A 23977-nucleotide genomic window follows, 5' to 3' on the forward strand; every position below is an offset into this window, starting at 1 on the left:
ATATAGTCTGAGTTTAATAACTATTATTTTTCTCAAACTGTGTAAGGGTATTAAGAAGAAAAGATTATCTGGAATTAATTTGTACCAATTAACCTTTATGTTTTGTAACATTCAAATATATCTATTAACCATAGTCACTAAAAGAAATAAGTAAAAACAACAAATTATACTGTATACTGTTTAGGAATTTCTATTTGACCATTTCTATCAAGTATTTGTTCCACTGTTGGCAGTGCATGCATTAGAATATTTTATTGTAATAATTTGTAATACTGTACATGGTTCTTAGAATTGTATAGTTTAAACAGCGCATTGGAAAGTTTATAGTTGTTTTTAATAATACTTACTGTACATCTCAAACCGAATAGAATAGAAACTGACTATTCTTTGTTGAGATCTGTTGATGATTTTTTTAATTGTGTTGGTATCTGTAGATGTTGAACATCTTCACTGGGTCCAAACATTAAAAGATGCATACATGTCAATTGAAGATGATCTCTATTGGGAGTGCAAAGCCAGTGGGAAACCAAAACCTACATATAGGTGGCTGAAAAATGGAGAACTTTTGGTTCTTGAGGTGAGTGGAAGTCCTGATGGTTTACTGGTGAATGGCTTGCTGATACAGTAGGTATTAGTGGGCCTGAGATGTCACATGTCACATGATTGTTTAGTACTACCTGTTTACATCCTGTTCACACCTTGTTCCGACTCATTTGATTGATTTATTTATTGAAATTATGTTTATAGATGTAGAAATATCATAAATACTGTATAGACAATTCACATATTTAGCAGAACAGCTGAAAATAAATTCTTAAATATTGGCGTTTCACCTTGATAAACCAATCTGTTCTCTTATCTGAGTCAATATACATGTATGATACTATTGTATGTCACATGTAATCATTTTCTAAATATTATATTGATATTTAATGGGAAAAAATAAATTAGGTCAGCAATGCACCTGAAAAAAAAAATGGAAGTAAAGAAAATAAATCTGTTTCACGTACTATGTTTCCATTAAAAGATCCTTTATCATTCAGAGGCTGATTGTAAAATGTGATAAAATGGTGTATTAAGATGCTACTGCTTTGAATTTTCTTGAAAACACATGTAGTAATAAAGTGCTTAGTAAAGCCAAGGTTTTACCTGTGTATTGACAATGCACTTAGAAGAATTAGGCAGCTAGAGGAATCAATATTAAATTAGGAGTGAGAGTGCTAAGTAAAGGTCACACAAACATCTGAGAGAGATTAAATTGGCTTTATAAAGCTAATTGACAGATTTCTTCTTAAAGTATAAGACCAATAACATTTCCAGCATTGATTCTCATGAACAATTGAGAATTGCTGGTTAACTGACAGCAGTATGGACTAGTAGTTAGGGCTCTGAACTTGTAACTTGAAGTTTGTGGGTACAATTCCTCGGTGAGGCACTGTTATTACGCCTTTGACCAAGATACTGGAATCAGTTGCTTCATGAAAATATTCAGCTATATAAATGTGTTCAGATTTAGTTTGCTTTGGATAAAAATGTTGTAAGTAAACCGATTAAAACAAATGGTTAAAGTGGAATAATAAGAACTGTGATCTTCTAGCAAGGCTTAGTCTGGGTGAGTACTGGAATGGAAGACCTCTAAGGAAACCCAGGATGGTGCTAAAAGTAGTGTTTGTGGACCAGAAAGTGGCAATCTTCATTATCAGCCGGAATTTCCAAACTAATTTCTTAGAATGGTGATCTTACAGGTGGATCACATGGTGTAGGTGGTGTTATCTTTCAGCTGAGACAAAACTACTTGACTATTAAAGAGCTCATATTACAATTTGGCCCCTAACTTTGCCCATAAATTAATTAAAGAAGATCGGGCCTGCTGAGGCATAATGTCTGCTGCATATGACCAAGCTGAGTGGGTAGATCCCCACCTATATGTAGGTTATTTGAAGATTATTTGAAGTGAAAGGCACTATATAAATGCAAGCAATTATTGTGATCCCTTTTTCTTGTATTATGTAACCAGGACAGAATTCAGATAGAAAATGGTAGACTAACCATTACAAATCTCAGCCTGATGGATTCTGGGATGTATCAGTGCTTGGCAGAAAACAGACATGGAACCATTTATGCTAGTGCTGAGCTTAAGGTTGTCGGTAAGAAGAAAATTGTTTGTTTCCATGCCTGCATCTTTAGAAAAGAACAACTTTTATATTTACTGTCACAAAGCTGTTATGTACACTAAATACATGCAATTTTGATATGCCCCTACTGTGAGGAAAGATTAATTACTTTGAAGCAAAACACTGTGCTGAACATCTTATAAGAAAATGAGACTTACAATAAATAAATACAAAATGAACTGAAATTCATAAATTTAAAGTATGTGTACTGTATGCTTTATTTTTAGGTTCTTTGATAATGGCCTATGCATTCATCATAGTCCTTTTACATACCTTTACCTGGAAGCAAGACAGAAAGGGAGCTGATAGCTCCATTAAATGAAGCTTAATTAATAAACCTTAATTACTTTAATAATAATAATTAATAATTAATCTGTAGCTTTTGATCTTTATAATGATGATAGGAACTATTGTTTTAAAGGCTTACTGTTTATGCTTTTTGAACTTTCTATTACAGCATCACCACCAGATTTTTCCAAAAATCCAGTGAGGAAAACCACAATGATTCAAAAAGGAGGTGAAGTTACCATTGAATGCCGACCAAAAGCTTCTCCAAGGGCTACCTTCTCATGGAAGAAGGGCGGTGAAATTCTTCAGGAAAGTAAGAGGTATGATTCCTGAATTGTATTGATTATACATTTGATACAGCTCATACATTTTCCTTACTGCACAAATAACTGTAAAAATTACATAATGCTGCACTTCATATTCTTAACAGTATATGCACTGTATGAATTCAGATATTGTCAGAGATTATTGAAAAGAATGGTGAACAGGCAAGTGTTACAAGATGAATTTTAAATCTTCACATGATTCAGGAGCATTCTTCAAATGAAGTCTTGTGTCTAGATTTGTTATCAAGTATGTCTTGTTGGAAGGAAATTTACATTCCCAGAGAAAACCCATGCAAACACAAGTTGGTTTTGAGAAGGTCCTCCAAGTTGTATTTTGCCAGAATTGAAACCAAAACCCAGGAGCTGTAAAGGTGTAGCACTAAGTACTGTACAAGGGCCCTGTGCAATCACATTTTTGTATTTTAAAAGAAGATCTTTCACCAAATATTAAAAAAATAAAAAGTTGAGATGGGCTAAACTAATACCAGTGAGAAGTATGTAACGTTAAGTAAATCTGTTAGGGTACCTTGGCAATAATAATGCAATAATGCAATAAATTACTTCCTTTTTAAATTTAATACCTGTCAGAAATAACTGACTTAGCAACCAATGAGAATGAAATAAACTGTATCTCTTTGTTGTGCTTCTTAATCACCAATAAGTATGTCAGGTGCGTAGCTGCATCAGCATGTATAGGCTGCAAAGAAACAAGTAATAGGTTTTCTTCCATGCTGAAAGGAGAAGAAAAAAAACACAACATCTCGGCTGTGGAGCCTTCTTCAGGTGTGAGAAAGACAGGGCAGACAGCAAAGATTTAATTGGATAGGAGAACAAAATCTGGGAGAGTGGAGGAGGCAGGAGCAGAGGAGAGGCAGAGAGGCCACTCAGGTGGTGCGAAGTGGAGAGAGGTGAAGAGAGGTGTGAAGTCGATACCTGCATGTGAATAGAGAAGATTACATGAAAACAAGTGTGTCATTGAGAGAAGGGGGAAGGTGTGAACCAAGTTTCAGGATAATTTTTGTTTCTGATGTCTTTCTGCTATGGGAGTTAAGAAAACCTTCAGACAGACAGAGAGATAAGTGTGATCATGGTTATCTGAGGTGAAATGAAAAAATATGGGCTTGGAGAGATCTTTAATCTTCACAGCCTTAACATGTCCTCTGAAGCAGTCTCCTAGTCATCCGGTTTCCCTAACATAGATAGCTGGGCATTTCCTGGAAGAGATACAGTAAATGAGGTTGATGGAGGTACTGTACAAGTGGTTGCCTGGGTGATCCGGAATTGTCCTGAGGGGCCTTGAATAAGTGTGGTGTTAGATATGTACTTGCAGGTGATGCAGTGAGCTCTGTTGTAGGGGAAAGTACCTGGTGTGGATGATTGTTGAGGGCGGTCAAGGGAGCTATGAGCAAGAAGGTTACGCAGATTAGGCAGCAGGCGATATGAGATGATGGGGCAGTCAGAAAAGAGGGCCCCAGTGGAGGGATCAGCCTGTAGGATGGAAAAGTTGTCATTAATGGTCCTGGGGATAGAAAGTGTGTTAGGGTGGAAGGGAAGCACCAAAGGACAGCGGTTGTTAGGCCAGGGGTTCCTGGTTGAGTTGTTGACTCGGATGAGGGCCCTGTCAAGAACATGGGTGCGGTGTCCTCTGTTGATAAAAAAAGGAGTACATTTTGAGTGCTTGGTTCTGAAAATCCATGTAATCACTGCAGAGTCATCGTAGCCGAAGGAACTGTGAAAAGAGAGTTTTAAGTGTGTTTGGGGTGAAATGATATGCACAGAAGATAGCTGTGTGAATCCGTGGGTTTGTAATAGACTGAAGTAGAGGATCGGGGATGGTTAATGGATAGGTTTATGTCTAGAAACAGAAGAGTAGTGGAAAATATGTTAACTGTGTATTTGAGGGACAAGTGGAAATTGGTGACGTGATGCGAGAAGTGCTCTAACGGGTCATTAGAGCATGTGGGAGCACCAATGCAATCATTGATGTATCGCTTGTAGAGGTCAGGGACAAAGCCAGTGTAGGAAGTAAAGAAGTGTTCTTCTAGCCAGCCAACAAAAACAATGGCATAACTGGGTCCCATTCTGGTGTCCATGGCAATTCGACTAACTTGCTGGTAAATAAGGTTATTGAATAAGAAGGCATTGAGTGTGAGTAACAATTCTGCAAGACGTACCAGGGTGTGGGTGGGTGGAATAAGTGTGTCTACCTGCTTAAATTTCACTGATATACTTTATGATGAATTAAACTCATACACAGTACATATTTAGTGGAAGCATTCAAGGCACAGCCATTTAAATTTCTTGGAGTTTGTTTGACCCCTTTAATTCCCATTCTTTGACATTTTTCAAAGTCCACCTCAGTTTTTTTTTTCTTAATGTCTACTGCCTGTCATTTTTCTCTAAACCCCTGGGATTAAACCATGTCAGGTGATTTTTTAAATGGGCTAATGCTCACCTACTGTGGGATCATTCATAACACCTGAAGTGGTAGACTATTTTAATGCCAAAGAGTAGCTTTTAAGCAACATGTGGGAGGGTTTCCAGTAATCTTATTATCCATTTGCCTGTTACAAAGTATTCTGTCACCATATCCACCCCAGTGATTTACAGTATTCCTAGGATTAATCTAGTAATTGACATCTGGAATTAACATTAAGGATGATGTTTTTGACCTAGTAAGCACAGATCCATGATGAATTAAGAGATTGGGACTCCCTTTATAATGATCACTATATCAAAAGCCCTGCTCCATGATATACTGTGTATACTATATTATACACATACAGTATATATGCAGGTTATTCATTTAAAATTATTGCAATTTACAGGTCATAATTTTTCTTTCTCAGATGGGTCAAACATATTTTGAATGTCATAATACAGTATGGCGACATGCGATGAGAGTCTCTCAGGGTTAAATATGGGTAGATAAGGAATTCTGTACCATTTCATAGTGTGGGTAAGAATACATACAGCAGGATTTTGCATGGCTCAGCTAAAGTATTCTCCTGTTTCTGCTTATGGAGATATAGCTTCTGAAATCAATCACCATTTATCTATACATTCTCAGTAAATCAGCGAACCTGCTCTGGCATGCAAAATGAACTATTGATTAGTCATCATATGCCACAGTAAGCTGTCATATGGAGAAGCAGAAAATAGTGATTACAGAGTGTCTGCATCTTGACAGTACATAAATATGTCAAAAAGAACGAAGTATACATGTGAGTATCTAGAGTATATGAAACTAAATGATATCCCAATGTCCTGGCTAACTTCCATTCTGACTTTGCACAATCTGGCCTACCTAAAGTTCTTAATCCAATTGGTGAAGCAATTCTTCACTTCTTTGTCTGCACTCTGGCTGGAGGTGCAGAATGTCTGTATACTTATACATAGTGCTTTCAGATCCTTCAAAAAGGTGAAAATCACTATCAAGTGATTAATATGATCGGGATTATGATACCAATGTTTGTTTCAATTCTACTGTTTATATAACTCTCCTCTAAAATGGAATCAGGGGATTTTATGTGCCAATTGTGTTAGAAACTGCAGAGGTGTCCAGGCACCTTATTAATAGCAATCAGCTCTGTTACATGAAGCTATGAGAATCCCATAACCTGCTGTGCCCCTTTGACTGAACTGGTATTTCTGCACAGTGCTTCTCTACCAGTTAAACACGTGGCAACTTCATTTGTTGATTGAAACTTCATGGGATATAATTATCAAGAGAAAGCCATAGAAACGTGTGGAGAGCACATTTGGTTTCATGTTTATTTCATTTTGCACAGCTTAAAGCTGAAATCCCTTTTTTAAACACCACAGACCTATCACTTTCACTGAAGCCTACCCCCTGTAGTTTATGCTGCTTTATATTCATACCTTGTTTCATTACCTTTCGAAAATGGCCTTTAATGTTTTGATATAATCACACACGTTACTTTGTGATAAGGCTCAAGTTAAAGATTCATTTCAATTTGAATGCTCCAGTATCTCTTCCCAATACACATCTCAACACCCACCTAGTTTTTTTTCTTTAGTCTTAATTGTCCTACAGTGCATATTTTCATACATGGAAATTGAATCCTTTAATCCAGTCACCTTCCTCCAAAAAGGGTTACCAAGATAATTACTATGACCACAAAATAATTCAAAGCAAACAAATGGTATACAGCATATGAAAAGCTAAACAGTCTGTCTTTATACCTGCTTAAGTTTTAGATGATCAAAAGAGTCATTCTTTGTTTAGCAATACTGCTGTCTTTCTAGTATGCTCGTTGATAACAAGGTTCTCAAACATCCATGAATGTACAATTAGCACAGCAAAATTGTTGTCAATGTGGTGATTCTAAAAAAGTAAACTGAGATTTTGTTTTCCTGAGAAATTTGATTGTTTCCATTTTTTCCACATTCCAAATTATAATACAAAGAAAGATCAATATTGATAGTGGTAATTTCACAAACATTGTATTTATATATTGAAGATATTGGTGGTATGTATTTTCTATCATATAATTCTCTTAATCAGGGTGGCTGTGTTAGAGGATGGAAGCCTGAGAATCACCAATGTTACGAAATCTGATGGTGGAAGATACACATGTATTGCCAGAAACCCATTTGGAACTTCAAGCAGCACAGGAAGTTTGGTGGTTAAAGGTAAGCTTTTAAACTGGGATTTTACTGGCTTTTCAGCATGAGCATTGAGAAATAAGAAAAGAAAAAAAAAGAATAACCCAACCATGAAATTGATAATGAAATATATAGTTGTTTTATGTTCCTGCTAGTCTGACAGTAACATAACTCATCCTAAGCTTTGTCAGCTTTGAGTTATTGGCCGTGCGGTTACGTCCAGAAAAGAAAAAAATACTTTGGCACCTCCTGGAGAAAGTACAATATGCGCTGAACTATTCTAAACCCATTCATTATATCTTTTATTTTGATTTAAAAAAAGCTTAGCGTCATAGCATTTTGTAGATTTAACAACTAAATATATCCCTTTTTAATTTATATAGCTTTTGAGTTTCAACTTAATTGCCATGACAGAAATAATTAAATTGGATTCCAAAAACTGAAATAAGAGTATGCTCAAAGCAGAGATACTTACTATGCAGTACGTTGGTCAGCTTGCTTTCTTTCCTCTCAATGCTGTTTTCTACCACTAATCTTCCAAGTCTTGTCTCAGCTGGATAAAACAAATGATTAGGTGTTAAAAAAACACCTTCAGATTTTTAAAGGTCACTCTAAGTCATCTCTGCTAGACCTCATAAATTATTTATGAGGGACATCTGTTGCTACTGTACATGGACATTGGTACACCACTGTTTAGTTTCTAAACCCAAAACTGATTCCCAGGCTCACATTGAGATTGTACTCGAGACACAATTTTGTGTCCTGGCCAGATATTTATAAATCAGTTAATGAGATTTAATGTTCAGTAGAGGGAGAATGGGTCTTTTGTGTAGGAAGATAAATTTTAATTTCAGTAACCAAAAACCTTATTTCCATACATCTGGAGTCTCCTTCTCTGTTCAACAGCTGTGTTCATTAACAAATGATTTAATTGGTAATCATTTATAAATATTTACTGATGTAAGTGGGATTTATAATCTCTTATAGAGTCAGTGCACTTCTTGATGTCCAGGTGGCATTTTATAAGGACAATTAATTAATTATTGTAAATGTTGCAGAGCCCACAACCTATATGTAAAATTAGTTTCTGTCATCTGTGATGTATGAATCTGGTAATTTTAAGAAATGTGTTAATGCACAAAGCATACTTTCCAACAACTTTATTGATTCAGTAAGGAAAACTCTGGAATCTTTGTGTGGAGTGTGCATGTTCCTCTTGGCTTCACATGGGCTTGTGCCAGGTTCTGTACTTCCCAGCATCCCAGAAACACTAGTGTCCAGGCTTCATTGGCTATTCTAAAGTGTCCCTTTCTCTGTGTCCCTGCAATGGACTGGGCATCCTTTCTAGAACAAGGGAAATGGTATGCTGCAGCCTTCCCCAGGTTATGCCTATTTCTCATACTAAATGACTCGATATACTATACCAAATAATGAATTAAACCAATACATCTAGTATAGGGTCGTGGGGACCTAGAACCTATCACCTATCACGTCCACACTTACACCAAGGCCAATTTTCCCAGAAGTGAATTAACCTTCTAGTATGTCTTTGGACTATGGGAGGAATCTGCAGCTCCTGGAAAAAATACATACAGGTATGAACATGAGGAGAATGTACAGTACAACCTCCACTCTGATAGCACCTCAGGAATTAGACCCAGTGCCACAGTGGAGCGAGGCAGCAATTCTAATCACTGCACCACCATGCAGCCTTATTGAATCATTATTATTAAATCTGATTTAATATGTATAATATATATATACTTTAATTGCTATTTGATTCCATTCTGTTCAAAGAACATCAACAATTAGGTGAAGATCCTACTTTACTTTTAGACTATTTTGATGCATTTTACAGTATACTGTATGATGCACAAAACCATGTGTGTTAGTGTTAAACTTTGACTATATAGAAGCTGACTATTTGACTATATATAGAAGATTAAATTATAAATCAAATGTATAATCCATGTTGTTCCAAAAGATCTCTCTGCACATTACAGGATTTTGTTATGTAAGATTTTTAGGTATAAATTAGCTGTCTAAAGCTATTACTCTCTTGCAGTATTTATTATCAAAGCAGTGCTCAGTGTCTAAAAAATGTGTTTCTTTATGTACTCTTTGTCTTTATAGAGCCTACAAAGATCATTATTCCACCTTTAAGTGTTGATGCTACAGTTGGGGAAAGCATAGTCCTTCCATGTGAAGTATCAAAAGACTCAACCTTAGATCCCACCTTCAAATGGTTTTTCAATGGGAAGCTGATTGATTTTAACAGACAAGACCATTTTGAAAAAATCGGAGGAGTAAGTACTAGAAACTCATAATTCACCCTAATGCTATGATACAAGCTCTACAGACATTCCATATTGGAGTTAGAGCTTAAACCAGAGAAAGATGCAATCATTTTCCTGGTGCTCATTCCTAAAAAATGAATGGTCAGATTGCAAATACTGTATGGCTTAATCTCTAACTAATATTTTTATTTCTAAATTATCATATTTTCCTAATCTGAAGAGGTTCTTTTTGGAATACAGTATGTTTACCATGTTTTTACTCTAAATTAACCTAAAAGAAGTTAATTTACAAAAACCTATGACTAAAAGAGATTTCTAATGCACTTGCATACAGTATGTAATACCAGACCAATCTAAATTTCCAAAAACAGCTACAGGAATTATTTTAAAATGTGGATTTGTCTAGATACGAAGACTGGAAGGGTTGGATATTTTTCAAGATACAGTAATTAGTAGTTTTGTAAAAAAAATTCCTCGTCTAGTTAAAAGTTAAAAGTTACATTTCTCAGGTTTCAGATCTAGTTTTTGAAATACTAACTCATTCAACTTTGAATAATAACTTTGAGCAATTTACAGTGCTATTACTTAGCAACAAATCACATTTCCTCTTATAATACTAAAGTGCACATAATATATTAGTTGTTTGTACTGGATTTTGGAATACAATGATCTAAGCATAAATTGTTCTTTCACAGACAGGTAAATTATAAGAATGTTATCTCTTGGCATCTTTAATAAGGTCTAACTGCTCAGCAGTGTGGAGTGAAAAACACCAGGAGCTTTATAAATATTTTTCTTTCTGTACAGGGTTCTTCTGGTGACTTGATGATCAGGAATATTCAACTGAAGCATGCAGGAAAATATGTCTGCATGGTCCATACAGTTGTTGACAGTGTATCAGCGGCAGCTGACTTGATTGTGAGAGGTGTGCTTACTTGTTGTGTGTCTGTTTTTAGCAAGTTATTTTATTACTTATTTCAGAACACTTATAGAGAACGGCATATATTTTTTTCATCACAGTAGCCTCATGATATTGATTAATGAAAAGATGAAGCAAAAACATGTTCCTCCAATCTGTTTTTAATGGGTATCTTCTTTTTAAACCATCCAATTATATTTCCCTTTTCTGCAATAAGTGTATTGTGCATGAAACAGCTATCCATTTTATTTCAATAGATTTATTATGAATGTGATATGACTTTGTATGTGCCTGAACGCTGTATGTGTCATATCAGGGCCCCCAGGTCCTCCAGAGGATCTGATTGTTGAAGAGATTACTGACACAACAGCTCAGCTTTCCTGGGGACCAGGTACAGATAATCGCAGCCCAGTTAACACTTACACAATACAGGCAAGGACACCTTTTTCAATAGGATGGCAGGCAGTTAAAACAGGTAATTATACCCTACAATTAATTGAATTAATAACTAAATTCCCATTTGATTATTTGTCTGTGTACCATTCTATTTATAGTGTATACATAATGTTGGAAATGTCTGTCCTCTTTTCATCCTAGACTATTTTGTAAGGATTTTATTGACTCATTACTGTCGAACAGTACCATTGAGTTCTTGCATTGAATTACAAAGTTATTTTTTTTACCTATAAATCCATTGAATGTGACAGTTAAAAGTAATGAAAAGATAACATTTATTCTTAGAATAGAAATTATTACTGATTTTGAAAAGTTTCCTTAATTTAATAAGTGCTTTTAATAAACCTTTAATAAAGGTTTGGGAAATATCTTATGAAGTTTTCAAGTATTTTTTTTAAGTCTGCAATGTGTGGAAGACATTTGAAGACAAAAAAATATGTAAAAAGTATGTAAAGTAAATACATATTTATTTCATGATGTTAAATAGTTCAATTCCAGTCTCTCTTTTAATCATAGTTCCTGAATACATACCTGGAAAGACACTGAGAACCACAGTGGTAGATCTAAACCCGTGGGTGGATTATGAATTTCGGGTGGTTGCAAGCAACAGTGTTGGGGTTGGAGAGCCAAGTGCACCATCAAAGCAGTTCAGAACAAAAGCAGGAGGTAAGATCTTCATTTCCATGTGACTTAAATGTCTTCCTTCAAGAAAATATGTATTATTATCTGTAGAGCAAAACAATTGTGCTCGTTTCAATGCCCTTGACTAAATATTAAATTACTGTATGTTAGGTACTGTATGTCTTTTGATTCATAACACAACATCAAACTACTGTATATTGAAGTTGTTTATTCTAAGTAGACCAGGAGTTTATTATATAACAATACAAAGCAAGTTTGTTTTAAATCGACTTCTAAAAACAACCTGAATATTTCTGTAGAATTCCATGGCACTTCCCAATTCAATAGTATGAGCTGTGTTTCAATTTGAAGTGAACAACTGATCTAGCTTGGTTATACTGTTCTTGTAATCTGCTAAGTGATATACTGTACCCCTGACATCAGCCCTGTAGTTTGTTCTCTCAGTCATTTGCGTGATTATAGAACAGCATGTTTTGAACAGTGTTTCACAGAGGTGCTGTTAAAAGATGATGTTCTGTATAGCTTTTGATGCACATAAGAACCAATTGTTATTTCACCTTTCCTTGAGTGCCTTTTAATAATGGTACTTACCATGTAGAAGTAACCTTCCTAGTTGCATTTTGATCCTATCACTATCAAAGAGTAATTTTTACTCCACAACTTTTTTTGTATAATACTGTCTCACAATATATTTTCTTTTTCGAAAACATCATGCATGATATCTAAGGGACTGTTAACTTTCTATCCCTTTCAATGTCTTTTTTAAGCTTTCTAAACATAACAAATAAAGAAAAAGACATGCCATTGTCAGTATACAGTAGCTCATAGAAAGGACCAAAAAAAAGAGGGAGAAATTGCCTATTTGTCCCTACTTTAAAAATGCACATTTGAAATAAGTGATTTTTCAGAGTACTTGTACTTGATCTTTCACATTCCATTAAAAGATTTCTGGAATCACTGGTCTGCTAATGAAACAGTGAAGAAAAGCAAGTGTTATAATGACAAAAGGGAATCCACTTAATGGTTTAGACTAATGTTTCACACAAAACAGTGTGGGTTTCGTGTGGTATACATTAGCAAGCAGAACATTCAGCAGTGACTAATGCATGCTCTCATCGACAACTGCTAGGTCTTTTGAAAAAAAGCTGTTATATTGGACAGATGAATTCAAAGAGTCTCCTTTAAGTCTGTAGCAAATTGAGAGTTGCTGTAGCAATTAGAAAATGGAATTGGAAATTGTGAGAGTTCTACTACTGTTAGGAATCAATCAAATATCATAATTTGTAGTTTTACACTTGGATTATAAATATACAAGATACAATTTATTTTATTATATATTATTACAAATGTAAGAATATATTTGTGAAGTAAACTGCAGTGATACGAAAGACTATTTTTCACTCAGGGATTATAAAGATCAGAGTTCATAACTTCAGATTATACCTTGTAGGTTTTATCAGTGTCATACACAGTAGTTAAATCACAATCATATTCTCAGATACAAGCAAATACACATTTACTACAGTGAACCATAAAAGTATTACTGATGACCACTCTGGAATGAAATGTCTTTAAAACAGTCTGTGCACAGTCATCTTCTTGGGTCCAGTTGCAAGAGAGGCTGGTGGAAGGAACTTGGTTCATCTCAGCCATATCCTTTTTCTGAATATACAAGGATACAGTATATTAAAAATCCTACTGTCTTAATTTCTTTGATCAGACAAAAATATCAGTGGGTTCCTGAAACATAAGATTGTTCTTTTACAGGAAGAATATCTTGGTTAGAATTCTGCTCTTTACTGACTTACTCTCTTGGCCTGTCATCTTGGGAAAATGTTTAAGCCCTGACTCTGACTGTTTTCAGTAATGTGATCGGTAAAGTCAGGTTGCCAGTACAGTGAGAGAGAGTAGATAATGATAGGAAGTTAATCAATGAGTTGGGTGCTAGCTTTTAAGGTACAGCATCACAGTCAATGGTTGTTTAGGGAGTTGTCATATGTAATCCTCTGACCCACTGTCTTGTGCAGCAGAGGAATAGCAAACTTACCAAAGCCAACAGCACAACATATCATTAGTATGTTTTCTTATCAGATGAGCCCCTTTAAGGTGCATTTATTTGCTCTGCCCACGCTGCTTTGTCAGGGTAACAGAAATATTATTAGAAATCATGAATAACACTTAATTCTAAGTGTAATAATATGTCTTGCCACTACATGGTGCAGGGCATTGAATACATGACAGTACCAGGGTCGTTAAGTGCAACTTTTTGCACAATTCACACATCATCTTGCTTAAATGAAGTTGTGGGAGTCTGAATATGATACCCTGCTATTTTATCAAAGCTAGTATCCTGATATCTTTTACGAAATGTCTGGATAAATTTAATCAATTAGCTATCACAAACCGAACAAATTATATGGGCTATATGGCCACTGCTTTTCAAATGTTCTTATTATGTAATCTTCAATAATTGTTTTTTCTTTCTTAAGTTCCAGAAATTGCTCCTGCCAATGTCAGTGGAGGTGGTGGAAGCCGATCAGAACTTGTAATTGTATGGGAGGTAATGTGATGCTTCAGATAGTTACTAAAATACATATTTATGATATTTCATAAAAGTCTTTAAGTAATGGGACAAAAGGATTGTGTTGTGTTCATATTCTTAACTTTTAAAGAGATTATGTAAGTGAAAAAAATTCAAGAAATTGAAAGAGAAATTCAGAGGTGTGGCTCTATTGACATCACTTAAATTGAAAAAAAAATCTAGAGGAAAACCATTAATTTGTTCTCCCCCAGTTGTGGTAAAGCTATCTCTTAATATACAGTACAACTGAAACTTGACACGGTTGTGGGCTATTTAATCTGATGTGTGAAAGATGACGTGAGGACATGATAAATAAAACAATAAGAACGTAAGAAAGTCTACAAATGAGAGGAGGCTGTTTGGGCCATCTGGCCCATTTCAGTTAGTAGTTTATTAATCCAAGGATCGTTCGTTGAAGGAAGCCAAGGTATCAGCTTCAAGCACATGGCTGGGTGGATTATTCCATACTCTCACAGCCCTTTGGGGCTGTTATGTATTACACGAACTTGTAAATTTAAACATTATTTCTAAAGGTCTGTTAGTAAACATTTCTTCATAAATGTTACAAATAGATGCAAACCAAAAAAAGCTTTGTCTTAAATCAATGTCTTAATAAAATCCTTAAGAGCTTCTAATCCTTTTAACTCCCACCATGGGTTTAATTATGGATCTCCTTTTATGGATAGCAATTCGAAGAAGTTTTCTTGCTTTCTGCATTGCAAAATCTTTAGATTTCCTCTAAACTACAGTATTAAACAGTCCATTTTTTGTGGTTTTTGTTCTTTATCACACAGCCTGTTCCAGAAGAGCTACAGAATGGAGAAGGGTTTGGATATGTCGTTGCTTTCCGACCTCTTGACACAACCACATGGATGCAGACAGTAGTAGCTGTACCTGATGCCTCCAGATATGTCTTCAAGAATGAAAGCATCCCACCACTTTCGCCATTTGAAGTCAAAGTTGGTGTCTATAATAACATTGGTGAAGGACCATTCAGTCATGTATTCACAGTTTATTCTGCAGAAGAGGGTAGGTTTTGCTTCAGAAATTACTATCTACAGTATACCTCAATTACTTCCCTTGATAATTAAAAAGTGCATTCAGTTATTACAAAGTGCATTCAATTATTACATCTTCCAAAGTACATAAGCCATTGTCCATTCTCAGGAACTTTTTCTTTTCCAGTCTGTTTAGTTTTTTCTCAAATGAATATATCCATTGTTAAAAATGAGATGCTTGCTTAAAAATATTCTGTTAATTATTTTGAAGGGACTATATACTGTATACACTTAACAGACTTCGTATCAAACACGCCATGTCTGAATCAGCCACTGACGTTCACATCTGATCAGTTATGTTTTGTTAATCTTGGCTGTTGTTGTCATTCATGTTCCACAAAATAGAAACAAGAGAAAAAATGAATATGCAAGGGTTAATTAATTTTAATCCGCCACTGTCACCTTGTCCTAACTGGGACCTGGTGAGAATAATAACTCAATAGCTTGGCAACACTCACTTGCTGTCATTCGAGCAGTGGATGTGATTTGAAGGACAATTGCTGATCATTGACCTTCCTTGTTTGCATTATTGTTACAATAATAAGGTGAATTAATGAATCAGCCACATGGGAGAGTAAGACAGAAATCAGATCCATGTGTAAATGTGCTAAATACATTCCACTCTTCTTTTAAAACCAATGTCACGGTATGTATTTTGTTTTTTCATTTATTTTGAACAATTTAAGAGCCAAATATGGCACCTTCAAGAGTGTCTGCTAGAAGTCTGTCAGCTTCCGAAATTGAAGTGTATTGGGATCCTGTGCCTTGGAAGACTAGTGCTGGAAGAATTCTGGGTTATGAGGTAGGAACAAAATATATTTCTCGCCTCTGACACGTCTTACATGAAGGGAAACACTGACAGAGGGAACAAATAAAATGTTAGACAGTGAAAAATCTATGTTGTTAGAAATTGTATAAAACTATCTAGAGGCTGAGAATTGTTTTCTGACTTTTTAGCTTTGTATTTCATTTTTTTATTATTTATTTTGTCATAGTACAGACTCAAGAGTCCATAGCCTGTGTTTATGAATGGCACTTTCAATTCCTTTTTAATGCAGCCTCTGTTTCAGTGATCCCCCACTGAAACCTGCAAAAAATGCATCGCTACTCCCTGCATTTGTTTTTCCTACTGTACATACACAATCAATTTTCAAACATGTGCAACATCATATAATGTTGAGAAAAAATAAATTGGCAAACCAAATTACAGCAACTATAAGGATCTCACATTACCAGTTTAAAGAAATTCATATTTACTTAGAAGTCCATGACCTCTGTGACAAAATTGTTACCTTATAAATCACCATACAGTATAGTAGCTGTGTGAAAATCAACACTGAATTACAGCACCGCTGTTAGGATGTTCTCTACTCAGATAAAATGCTGATCTGTATAATAATAATAATAGAAATTGTTTCTTTTGGGAATCAGGTGCTCTTCTGGGAAGTTGGTGTAATGGAAAAGGATGCTGAGAAAATCAGGGTGACAGACATATCTGCAAATATTACAGGCCTGAAGGGGAGCACAACATATTCAATAGAGGTGAAGGCATATAACAGTGCTGGAACTGGCCCTTCAAGTGCACCAGTAAATGTCACCACCAAAAAGCCACGTGAGTATTTTGAGCTTTTAAGAGTGTCTGAAATACAAAAATGAGTAAGTACAGCAGATGAGACATACAGTACAGTATGAGGTTAGGTGATATTACCCACCATGTCCCTCCAAAGCCAATTAGGAAACTCAGTCCTAATGTACATTTATTTGATAGGTTGTAAAGATACTGTAAAGGGACTAATTGTGTTTAATTTTTTAGACATATAAGACTAAGACATGAGGTTAGATAATTATCTGATACCAATTATATGAGGACAAAACATAGCAGAATACTTCAGTTAAGAGACAGTCATTGCCTAGATAAATCAGTTATATTGCTCTGTGGGGATTCTGTAAGCCAATCACAGTTATTAAATTGAGCATGTAAATTTAAGTCTACATAAAAAAGAATACAGAGTCAGCAGTTATATGCTATTCTTAACACAGGTTTCACATCTGAAGTTCCTTTTTCTATAGTTAAAATGATCCACAATGTATAAATTGTACTTTGTTTTGCTTTTCTGAGGTAAAGATTATGGAGTTTTTGTTTATTACAAAATCAATTGTTTATTATCATCAATCAAATGGTATTATTTTTTATTTTAAAAATAGTGTCCTTAGTATTTAATTCGCTCTGTGGGATAAGTGACAGAGCTACATTAAATGTATACAACCCATTCATATTGACCTTAATACAGCTTAATACAGCTTTTGGTAATATCAGCTGTCATATTTAAACATTAATTAATGAAAACATACAAAAAACACCTTATAGCTTGTTTATTCCAATTGCCTTTGTTTGAAGGAATATGGTAATATTCAGAAGAAAGAAAATCTGAAAAGCGGATTGACAGAATATATAATTATCAATGGCCAAATTAAACGATGAATCTGAAATCCTCTGCTTTTGCACCACTGCACCACAGAAAATAATACTCTTTCAAATAGGTGCTCAGGGTAGACATTAGAGATAAAGGAGCAATTTAAAAAGAAGTAATTGCAGTGCAGATTGAAAGTATTGATTTCATTTATTAAAGCATGTATCTGTGTGATTTATATTTTAGCTCCAAGTCAACCGCCTGGGAATATTGAATGGAACTTGACAAATTCAAAGATCTTTTTGAATTGGGAGCATGTGAAGGCAATGGAAAATGAGTCGGAGGTGATTGGATACAAGGCAAGTTTTCCAGTTATTGAAAGATCTTCTTTGTTATAAAAAATACCTAAGGATGTTTACCTTTTAATGTGCTTGTTGAGACCTGCTGAATAAGTGCCCCATACAATCATGTGTAATGCATAATGTTTCTAGATTTTTGGTTGCAGGGGCATTTGTTTTTTAACACCAGTGAGTGTCTATATTTGAAAGTTTCCTGAGATTCTGCAGTAGGCTAATTGATTCATGCATTAAAGATATAAAAAATACAGCTGTTTATAAAGAAATAATCTGTTATATTTAAGTGTAATGTTGTATAAAACATTTCTATTCATTTTGCAATATAGAGTGTGAATTTCATTGCCATACCACTGATTTTTCCCGATAATGCAAATGACACCCAACTCATCAAAAGAATGTTGCTTGGCCACACTGTAATTTCAGAGCTCAGCAGGAGTGACGTTGTTTTGCAGTGTTTTTATATAGCTACATAGCTGTATGTGATAATGACTATAACGTGGCTTTAACTTAATGAGATGGCACTGCTGCATTTTACAAAAAGAAGTCTACAGTAATTAATATGTTTACAGCACCAAGCCATGTAGTGTAAATATAGTATTAAACCCATGTTTAAGTAGTTTTCAATTTATTGTTCCAAAAATACTCCATGGACATTCATGAAAACTAATGTATTCAGATTACAAGCCTTCTGAAATCCGTGGTAAAGTTAAACTATGGATACTGTTATAATGGGACAAAGACCATGCATTAGGCAATACATTATATGACCTAAGAATAATAAATGAAATGGATTTTGTTGAATATTGACTAAAACCAATGCATCACCCAAACTAGCATATTCAATAAACTGTGGCAGCATATTCAATAAATTGCTTTTGTTTTTTTAAATGAAAACAGCAAAATTTAAGTTGAAACATGTCAAATATGACATATATAGTACTTTATGTTCAGTGTTCTTATCAAAGGAGTGAGGTTTATAATTGTGCTTTGTTTGCGATTGTAAGCAATTGGGCAAGGAGGATTAAAAATAAGGTGTTGCTTTCTTTAAAAAAATCACTAATGATTACTTAATTACAATAAATGAAACGAGGTTTTTAGAGTTTGGTAGCTGAGGGGGAAAGTTAGCTGTATCTTTTAGATGGTATTCCCTAACTGGTGTTCCACAGGCATTAAGCCCAGCACATTGAAAAACCACAGGGGTCTGTTAAACCACCTCTGACAATAATTTGCAATTCATGTAATTTTCCATTAAGCCCCTGCAGAAAAATTTAATAGACTCTTGTATTTGTAGATTCTTCCTCTTTCTAAATAGACTACAATGTTCAGGACTTTACTGGATGTTAAAAAGAAATAGAAATCTTTCATCCATAAACTTAATTGGCATGATATGAAAGGGGCGGAAAGAAGACACATGAATGTAGTATCAACAGAAAATTGTTTTTGCACAATTTTAGTAACTACTTCATTGTGCCCCCTTTCTGTATTTTAATGGAATTTGTTGTTTTTTTAGAGAGCAGCTTTGTTCTTTGTCTGTTTTAAACTTGGCTTGAGGCTTGAGGCTTGAGTAGAATAAGTCCGAAAAAGCATTGTACTATGAATGACCTGGCAACCTAACACTGTGCTGTTGTGTGCTGGTATTGGTAAAACACAGAGAATCTGTTAATTCTTGTTACCGTTAATGTGAAAAAATGTATTTTTGCCAGGGATTTTAACAGTAAAGTTCTTTAAGGAAAGTCCCCTAAAATGTAAAATATAATTATTCTGATGAAAGTGAATTATATCGATAATATACTATATTTGAGCACAATCATTAATGTTTCTAAGATATTCATTTGTATACTGCTTCAGTTATTGAAGAGTGGTCTCAATGGAAGTGTACCTGCCCGAAAAACTTTACTGATTGCATTTTCAAATGTTTGCCACTACTTCACTGTGTTATGGATGGCTTTGTAATGAAATTATGTTTCAAGAGGGCCCTTGAGCAATTCCTGCACTCTGACCTGGGCCTCAGTTTCATCACTGTTGTAGGCACCATTTGCATCTTGACTGGATGTGATTGTAAGTTGCTGTGGATAAAATACTTTGAATAAATGTAAATGTAAATCACTGAAGTCCCAGGTTGTGTTCACCACATGATTGCTAGGGAACAATGCAGGTATTAGAGGAAGATACTGTTTTGCAACATAAAAAATATGCATCGTGGCAAGTGCCTGGTAAGGCCTATGATGCAGCTGCGAACTCACATACCTTAAAGCCTGTTTTCTGAACTGTGGGGCTTAAGCTTGTTTGTCCCAATGCTTAGCCTAGTGGAGGCTTATGATCTTGTGATGTAATGACAGAAGAGAATGGATATGCTATTTTCTCTACCTGTGAAGCATATATTGTGGATGATTTGTCAATTCACTTTACGTACTATCTAATTCTTGTATTTATTTATGCCAACCAACACACAAAAAATCACAACTCAATATGTAGCAGCTTCACCAACAGAACCTTTTTCCATCCAGGTTGTGTATCGTCAGAACTGGCACAGCAGGACAAATGTTGTAGAGACTAATAAAACATCAGTGGAGCTGCAGCTTCCATCAGGAGAAGACTACCTCATAGAGATAAAAACATTCAGTGATGGAGGAGATGGCAGTAGCAGTGGGCCAATCAGGATTCCAAAGATGTCAAGTAAGAGATTACCTTTTATTTTAAAAAGTCACTAAAAAGGGGATAGCAGAGGATTAATTAAAAGTTCTACACTAGGGTATGTATCATCTACAGTAGGAGAAGAAATGAACTAGATGATTGGCTCTTAATAATGATCTACAATATGCACAATTAGTTACAATATTAAACAGTTATTTCATTTCACAGATTCTGCAGTCTGTGGTCTCTGCAACTTGTTAATGTATGGTTTAGTGGCTTACATTTATCACAGCAGAGAGAGCAATGCCTTTTCATATTTGAATAATTAAATTAGAAATATACATAGAGAAAAAATATATAGCTTGAAACATTTTAAGATCTTCTAGATTCCTTCATGAAAAATTGAAATCTAAATTAACTCTACATTATTTGTTTCTGTTCTTTCTTTTAGGCTTAAACTCAAAGGGACTTTCCAATGCTTTCATATCTGATGTCAGCAAACTATCGCTTTTTTGCACAGTTGTGATTTCATTTGCTTCAAGATTGATGTTATAGAATGGAAATTAAAATGAAATGCCTTCTACAGCAAGATTCTCAAGCTCAGAGTGCAGGATATTGGTGATAGTGGTTAAAATGGCATCCTTTTGAAATATCAGCTTTTTAATTTTTTTTTGTAAGAAATATTGAGAGAATATTTCTACAACAATGTTAAACTGCCTTAAGAACCAATGCTCTAAGTTGGTGTTTTGATTATTTTCTTTGTAACAAACATTTAAAACTTACAGAATATTTAATTATGCAAGAAAGAGCATTCTCTGGCCTTCTGACAAGTTAATTATAAGCTTAAGAAGTAGTCTGAATTTATGATCAGTGGATTGGAGTGGAGTTATCCATAATTTTTTAAAAAATATATACATACAGTATAATACAGAAATAGTTTGTCCATAAATATGCATTATGCTTTATTTCTTGCTTTCAAAACTTGTATGGAGAGTTTTCTCTTTTAGAACATTTCAGATTGTGATCACAGTCTCTCATGAGTTGGAGCTACACAGCTCTATGACTGACAAAAGATTGTGCTGAGCAATTGCTCCAAGCAAGCATTGAAAACAAGAAGAAATAGAAGGTACCATACACAATACAGAAAGCACCAAGACTTTTCCTGATAAATATGTGTACTGGGTAGCTTTAAAGTTGTTTCATGCATTTAATTAATTTTAGCATCTAGAAACTTCAAGACCAAAACTGGATTTGCCGAGCTCCAAGTTTTCCGGTTATACTGTATATATCTTTTATGACTTTCTAAAGAAACAAAAAAAATATATAACTTTAAAATGAAGTGCAACGAGAATTTTGTGGGAAACTACAGACTTACTTACACATCTAACTGTCATGTCAGACTGACTGTCAACTCAGTGTAACATTATGGGCAGAGGAAAACTTGTGTATATGGATACTTATTTTTTCTTACTAGTGATATTTTGAAAGGCATCAAAAATGAAATGCATGATGTAACCTTATAGTTATCCATATGTGTAATTTAAAATCAGACTAAAATATTATAATAATTTCAGACCCGGAAATATGGTTAATTGGAAAATAATTAAAGGAGTATTTTACCAAATAGAAGATAATTAATCAAGTATTCCAGTTTCTTTTAAAAAAAGTATAAGTGATATGCTAACATTTTTGGATGAAGTACAAGAAACTGAACATCTCACAATTTAATTATTTGTCATTGTTTTTAATTTAGAGCTTATTTAGGTCCAGTGATGCTATATTGATCAGATTTAAAATGCATAAATGTTCAGCAATAATGATCTGAAAACCCTCACTTGTCAATAGTGTGTAATTAGAAGGAAAAAAAAATGCAAGACACCACCTAATTGGTATTAAGTGCACTCTTTCTAATTATCAGAAGAAAGGGACTATCCATTAAAATCCCATAATGTTTACTAATTACATTCCATACAGCTTACAGTTTAACAATTGTAGTCATTTTCTTATTGTAATTGGATTTCAACAAAGGTGAGATAAAATCATTGCCAATACAACAGTCTTTTCAAAAAATAAATTAATGCTTCTCAAGTTGAAAGTCAGTATCCTTATCTCATGTCTTAGATACACCTCACTTGTCTGTGCCACATCCTATTTATGTTACAGTTAAATATCTCAATGTATAGATAGAGAAAGCCCAAGTATTGACCTTGATTTAGATACTTGCGATGTCCTAGACTAGACTTTATTGTAAAATACAATTATATTATGTGTCTGGTGGAGGGTGTAAAATTTCATAAAATAGTGAAAATTTAAGTTTTGCATTAGATACCCTAAATTTCAGTGTTCAGAGAAGTGGAAGTAGAAGTTCAGAGAAGTTTTGTCTTTTTAAAGCTAAGCGTACATTGCATTACATGATGATCAGAATAATGTGTTGGTTGAATCTCAAATGAAAGAGCAGGCCTGGAGAAATCTGTTATTCTATTGCTGTTTACAGCTGTATTAATTATCAGCAGCAGTAACATCACTTGCATGCAATGATTACTTGCCTGGAGATGTATCTGAAATGAACATCAAATTTGGGTTTTCATTTATAGCATACATTTTTAGGAATTGTTAATTATTATGTAAAAAAAAACAGCTTTGCAAGGTTAAAGGTTTTATTTTAGTTGATTTTTGAAAATGTTTTGGTAAAAAGTCTTAAAAAAGAAAGTTTGATTTGTTAATGGTGATTATTTTAAATTCATACAGTATGGTTGGTTTAATCACAAATGTCCTATAAGTTGCTTGGGTGCTTTAATACTGTTGTATTAATTAAATACCATAAAGAAGATCTCTGTGAGATGCTTTCAAAACAAAATAAACTATTTCATATTGAAAACAATACAGGTTTATGTTGGAATCTGTTTTTTCATTTGTATTTTTTGCCATTTAGGTTGTTCTCATATTAATAATGAAAAAAAAGAACATGTCTTTATATAAACTAAACTGCAAATAATTTTGAACTGATACATCTTGGGATTTCAAACACCAAATTAATAGTGTTCTTCTAAGTCATAATATCTTTTGTCATTTATAAATCTGGTATTTTTAAACCAGACAACTCTCTAAAAAGCTAATCACAAATGAAAAATTAGTCTTTTCTGTTTTGACACAAGGACACATATTCAGATTTGCTGGGTAACACTTTTTTTTGTTTTAAACTCCCT

The 23977-nt window shown here is 34.4% G+C and overlaps 1 protein-coding gene across 1 annotated transcript in view; it reads left to right on the forward strand.

Annotated features, from left to right (window-relative positions):
* cntn6 (contactin 6) overlaps positions 1-23648 on the forward strand; it is a 129508-nt gene extending 105860 nt beyond the window's left edge. The window contains exons 9-23 of the mRNA XM_088917177.1: positions 435-577; positions 2018-2147; positions 2632-2782; positions 7317-7444; positions 9551-9723; positions 10522-10639; positions 10950-11108; positions 11606-11755; positions 14221-14291; positions 15107-15341; positions 16057-16172; positions 16802-16982; positions 18028-18140; positions 20645-20813; positions 21223-23648. Of these exons, the coding sequence (XP_088773303.1) occupies positions 435-577; positions 2018-2147; positions 2632-2782; positions 7317-7444; positions 9551-9723; positions 10522-10639; positions 10950-11108; positions 11606-11755; positions 14221-14291; positions 15107-15341; positions 16057-16172; positions 16802-16982; positions 18028-18140; positions 20645-20813; positions 21223-21326 (2141 nt within the window). The 3' untranslated portion in view covers positions 21327-23648. The remainder of the gene's footprint in view (positions 1-434; positions 578-2017; positions 2148-2631; positions 2783-7316; positions 7445-9550; positions 9724-10521; positions 10640-10949; positions 11109-11605; positions 11756-14220; positions 14292-15106; positions 15342-16056; positions 16173-16801; positions 16983-18027; positions 18141-20644; positions 20814-21222) is intronic.
* The last annotated feature ends 329 nt before the right edge of the window (positions 23649-23977 follow it).

The sequence above is a fragment of the Atractosteus spatula genome, chromosome 5 (assembly GCF_055471065.1).
Source record: "Atractosteus spatula isolate fAtrSpa1 chromosome 5, fAtrSpa1.hap1, whole genome shotgun sequence".
NCBI lineage: Eukaryota > Metazoa > Chordata > Actinopteri > Semionotiformes > Lepisosteidae > Atractosteus > Atractosteus spatula.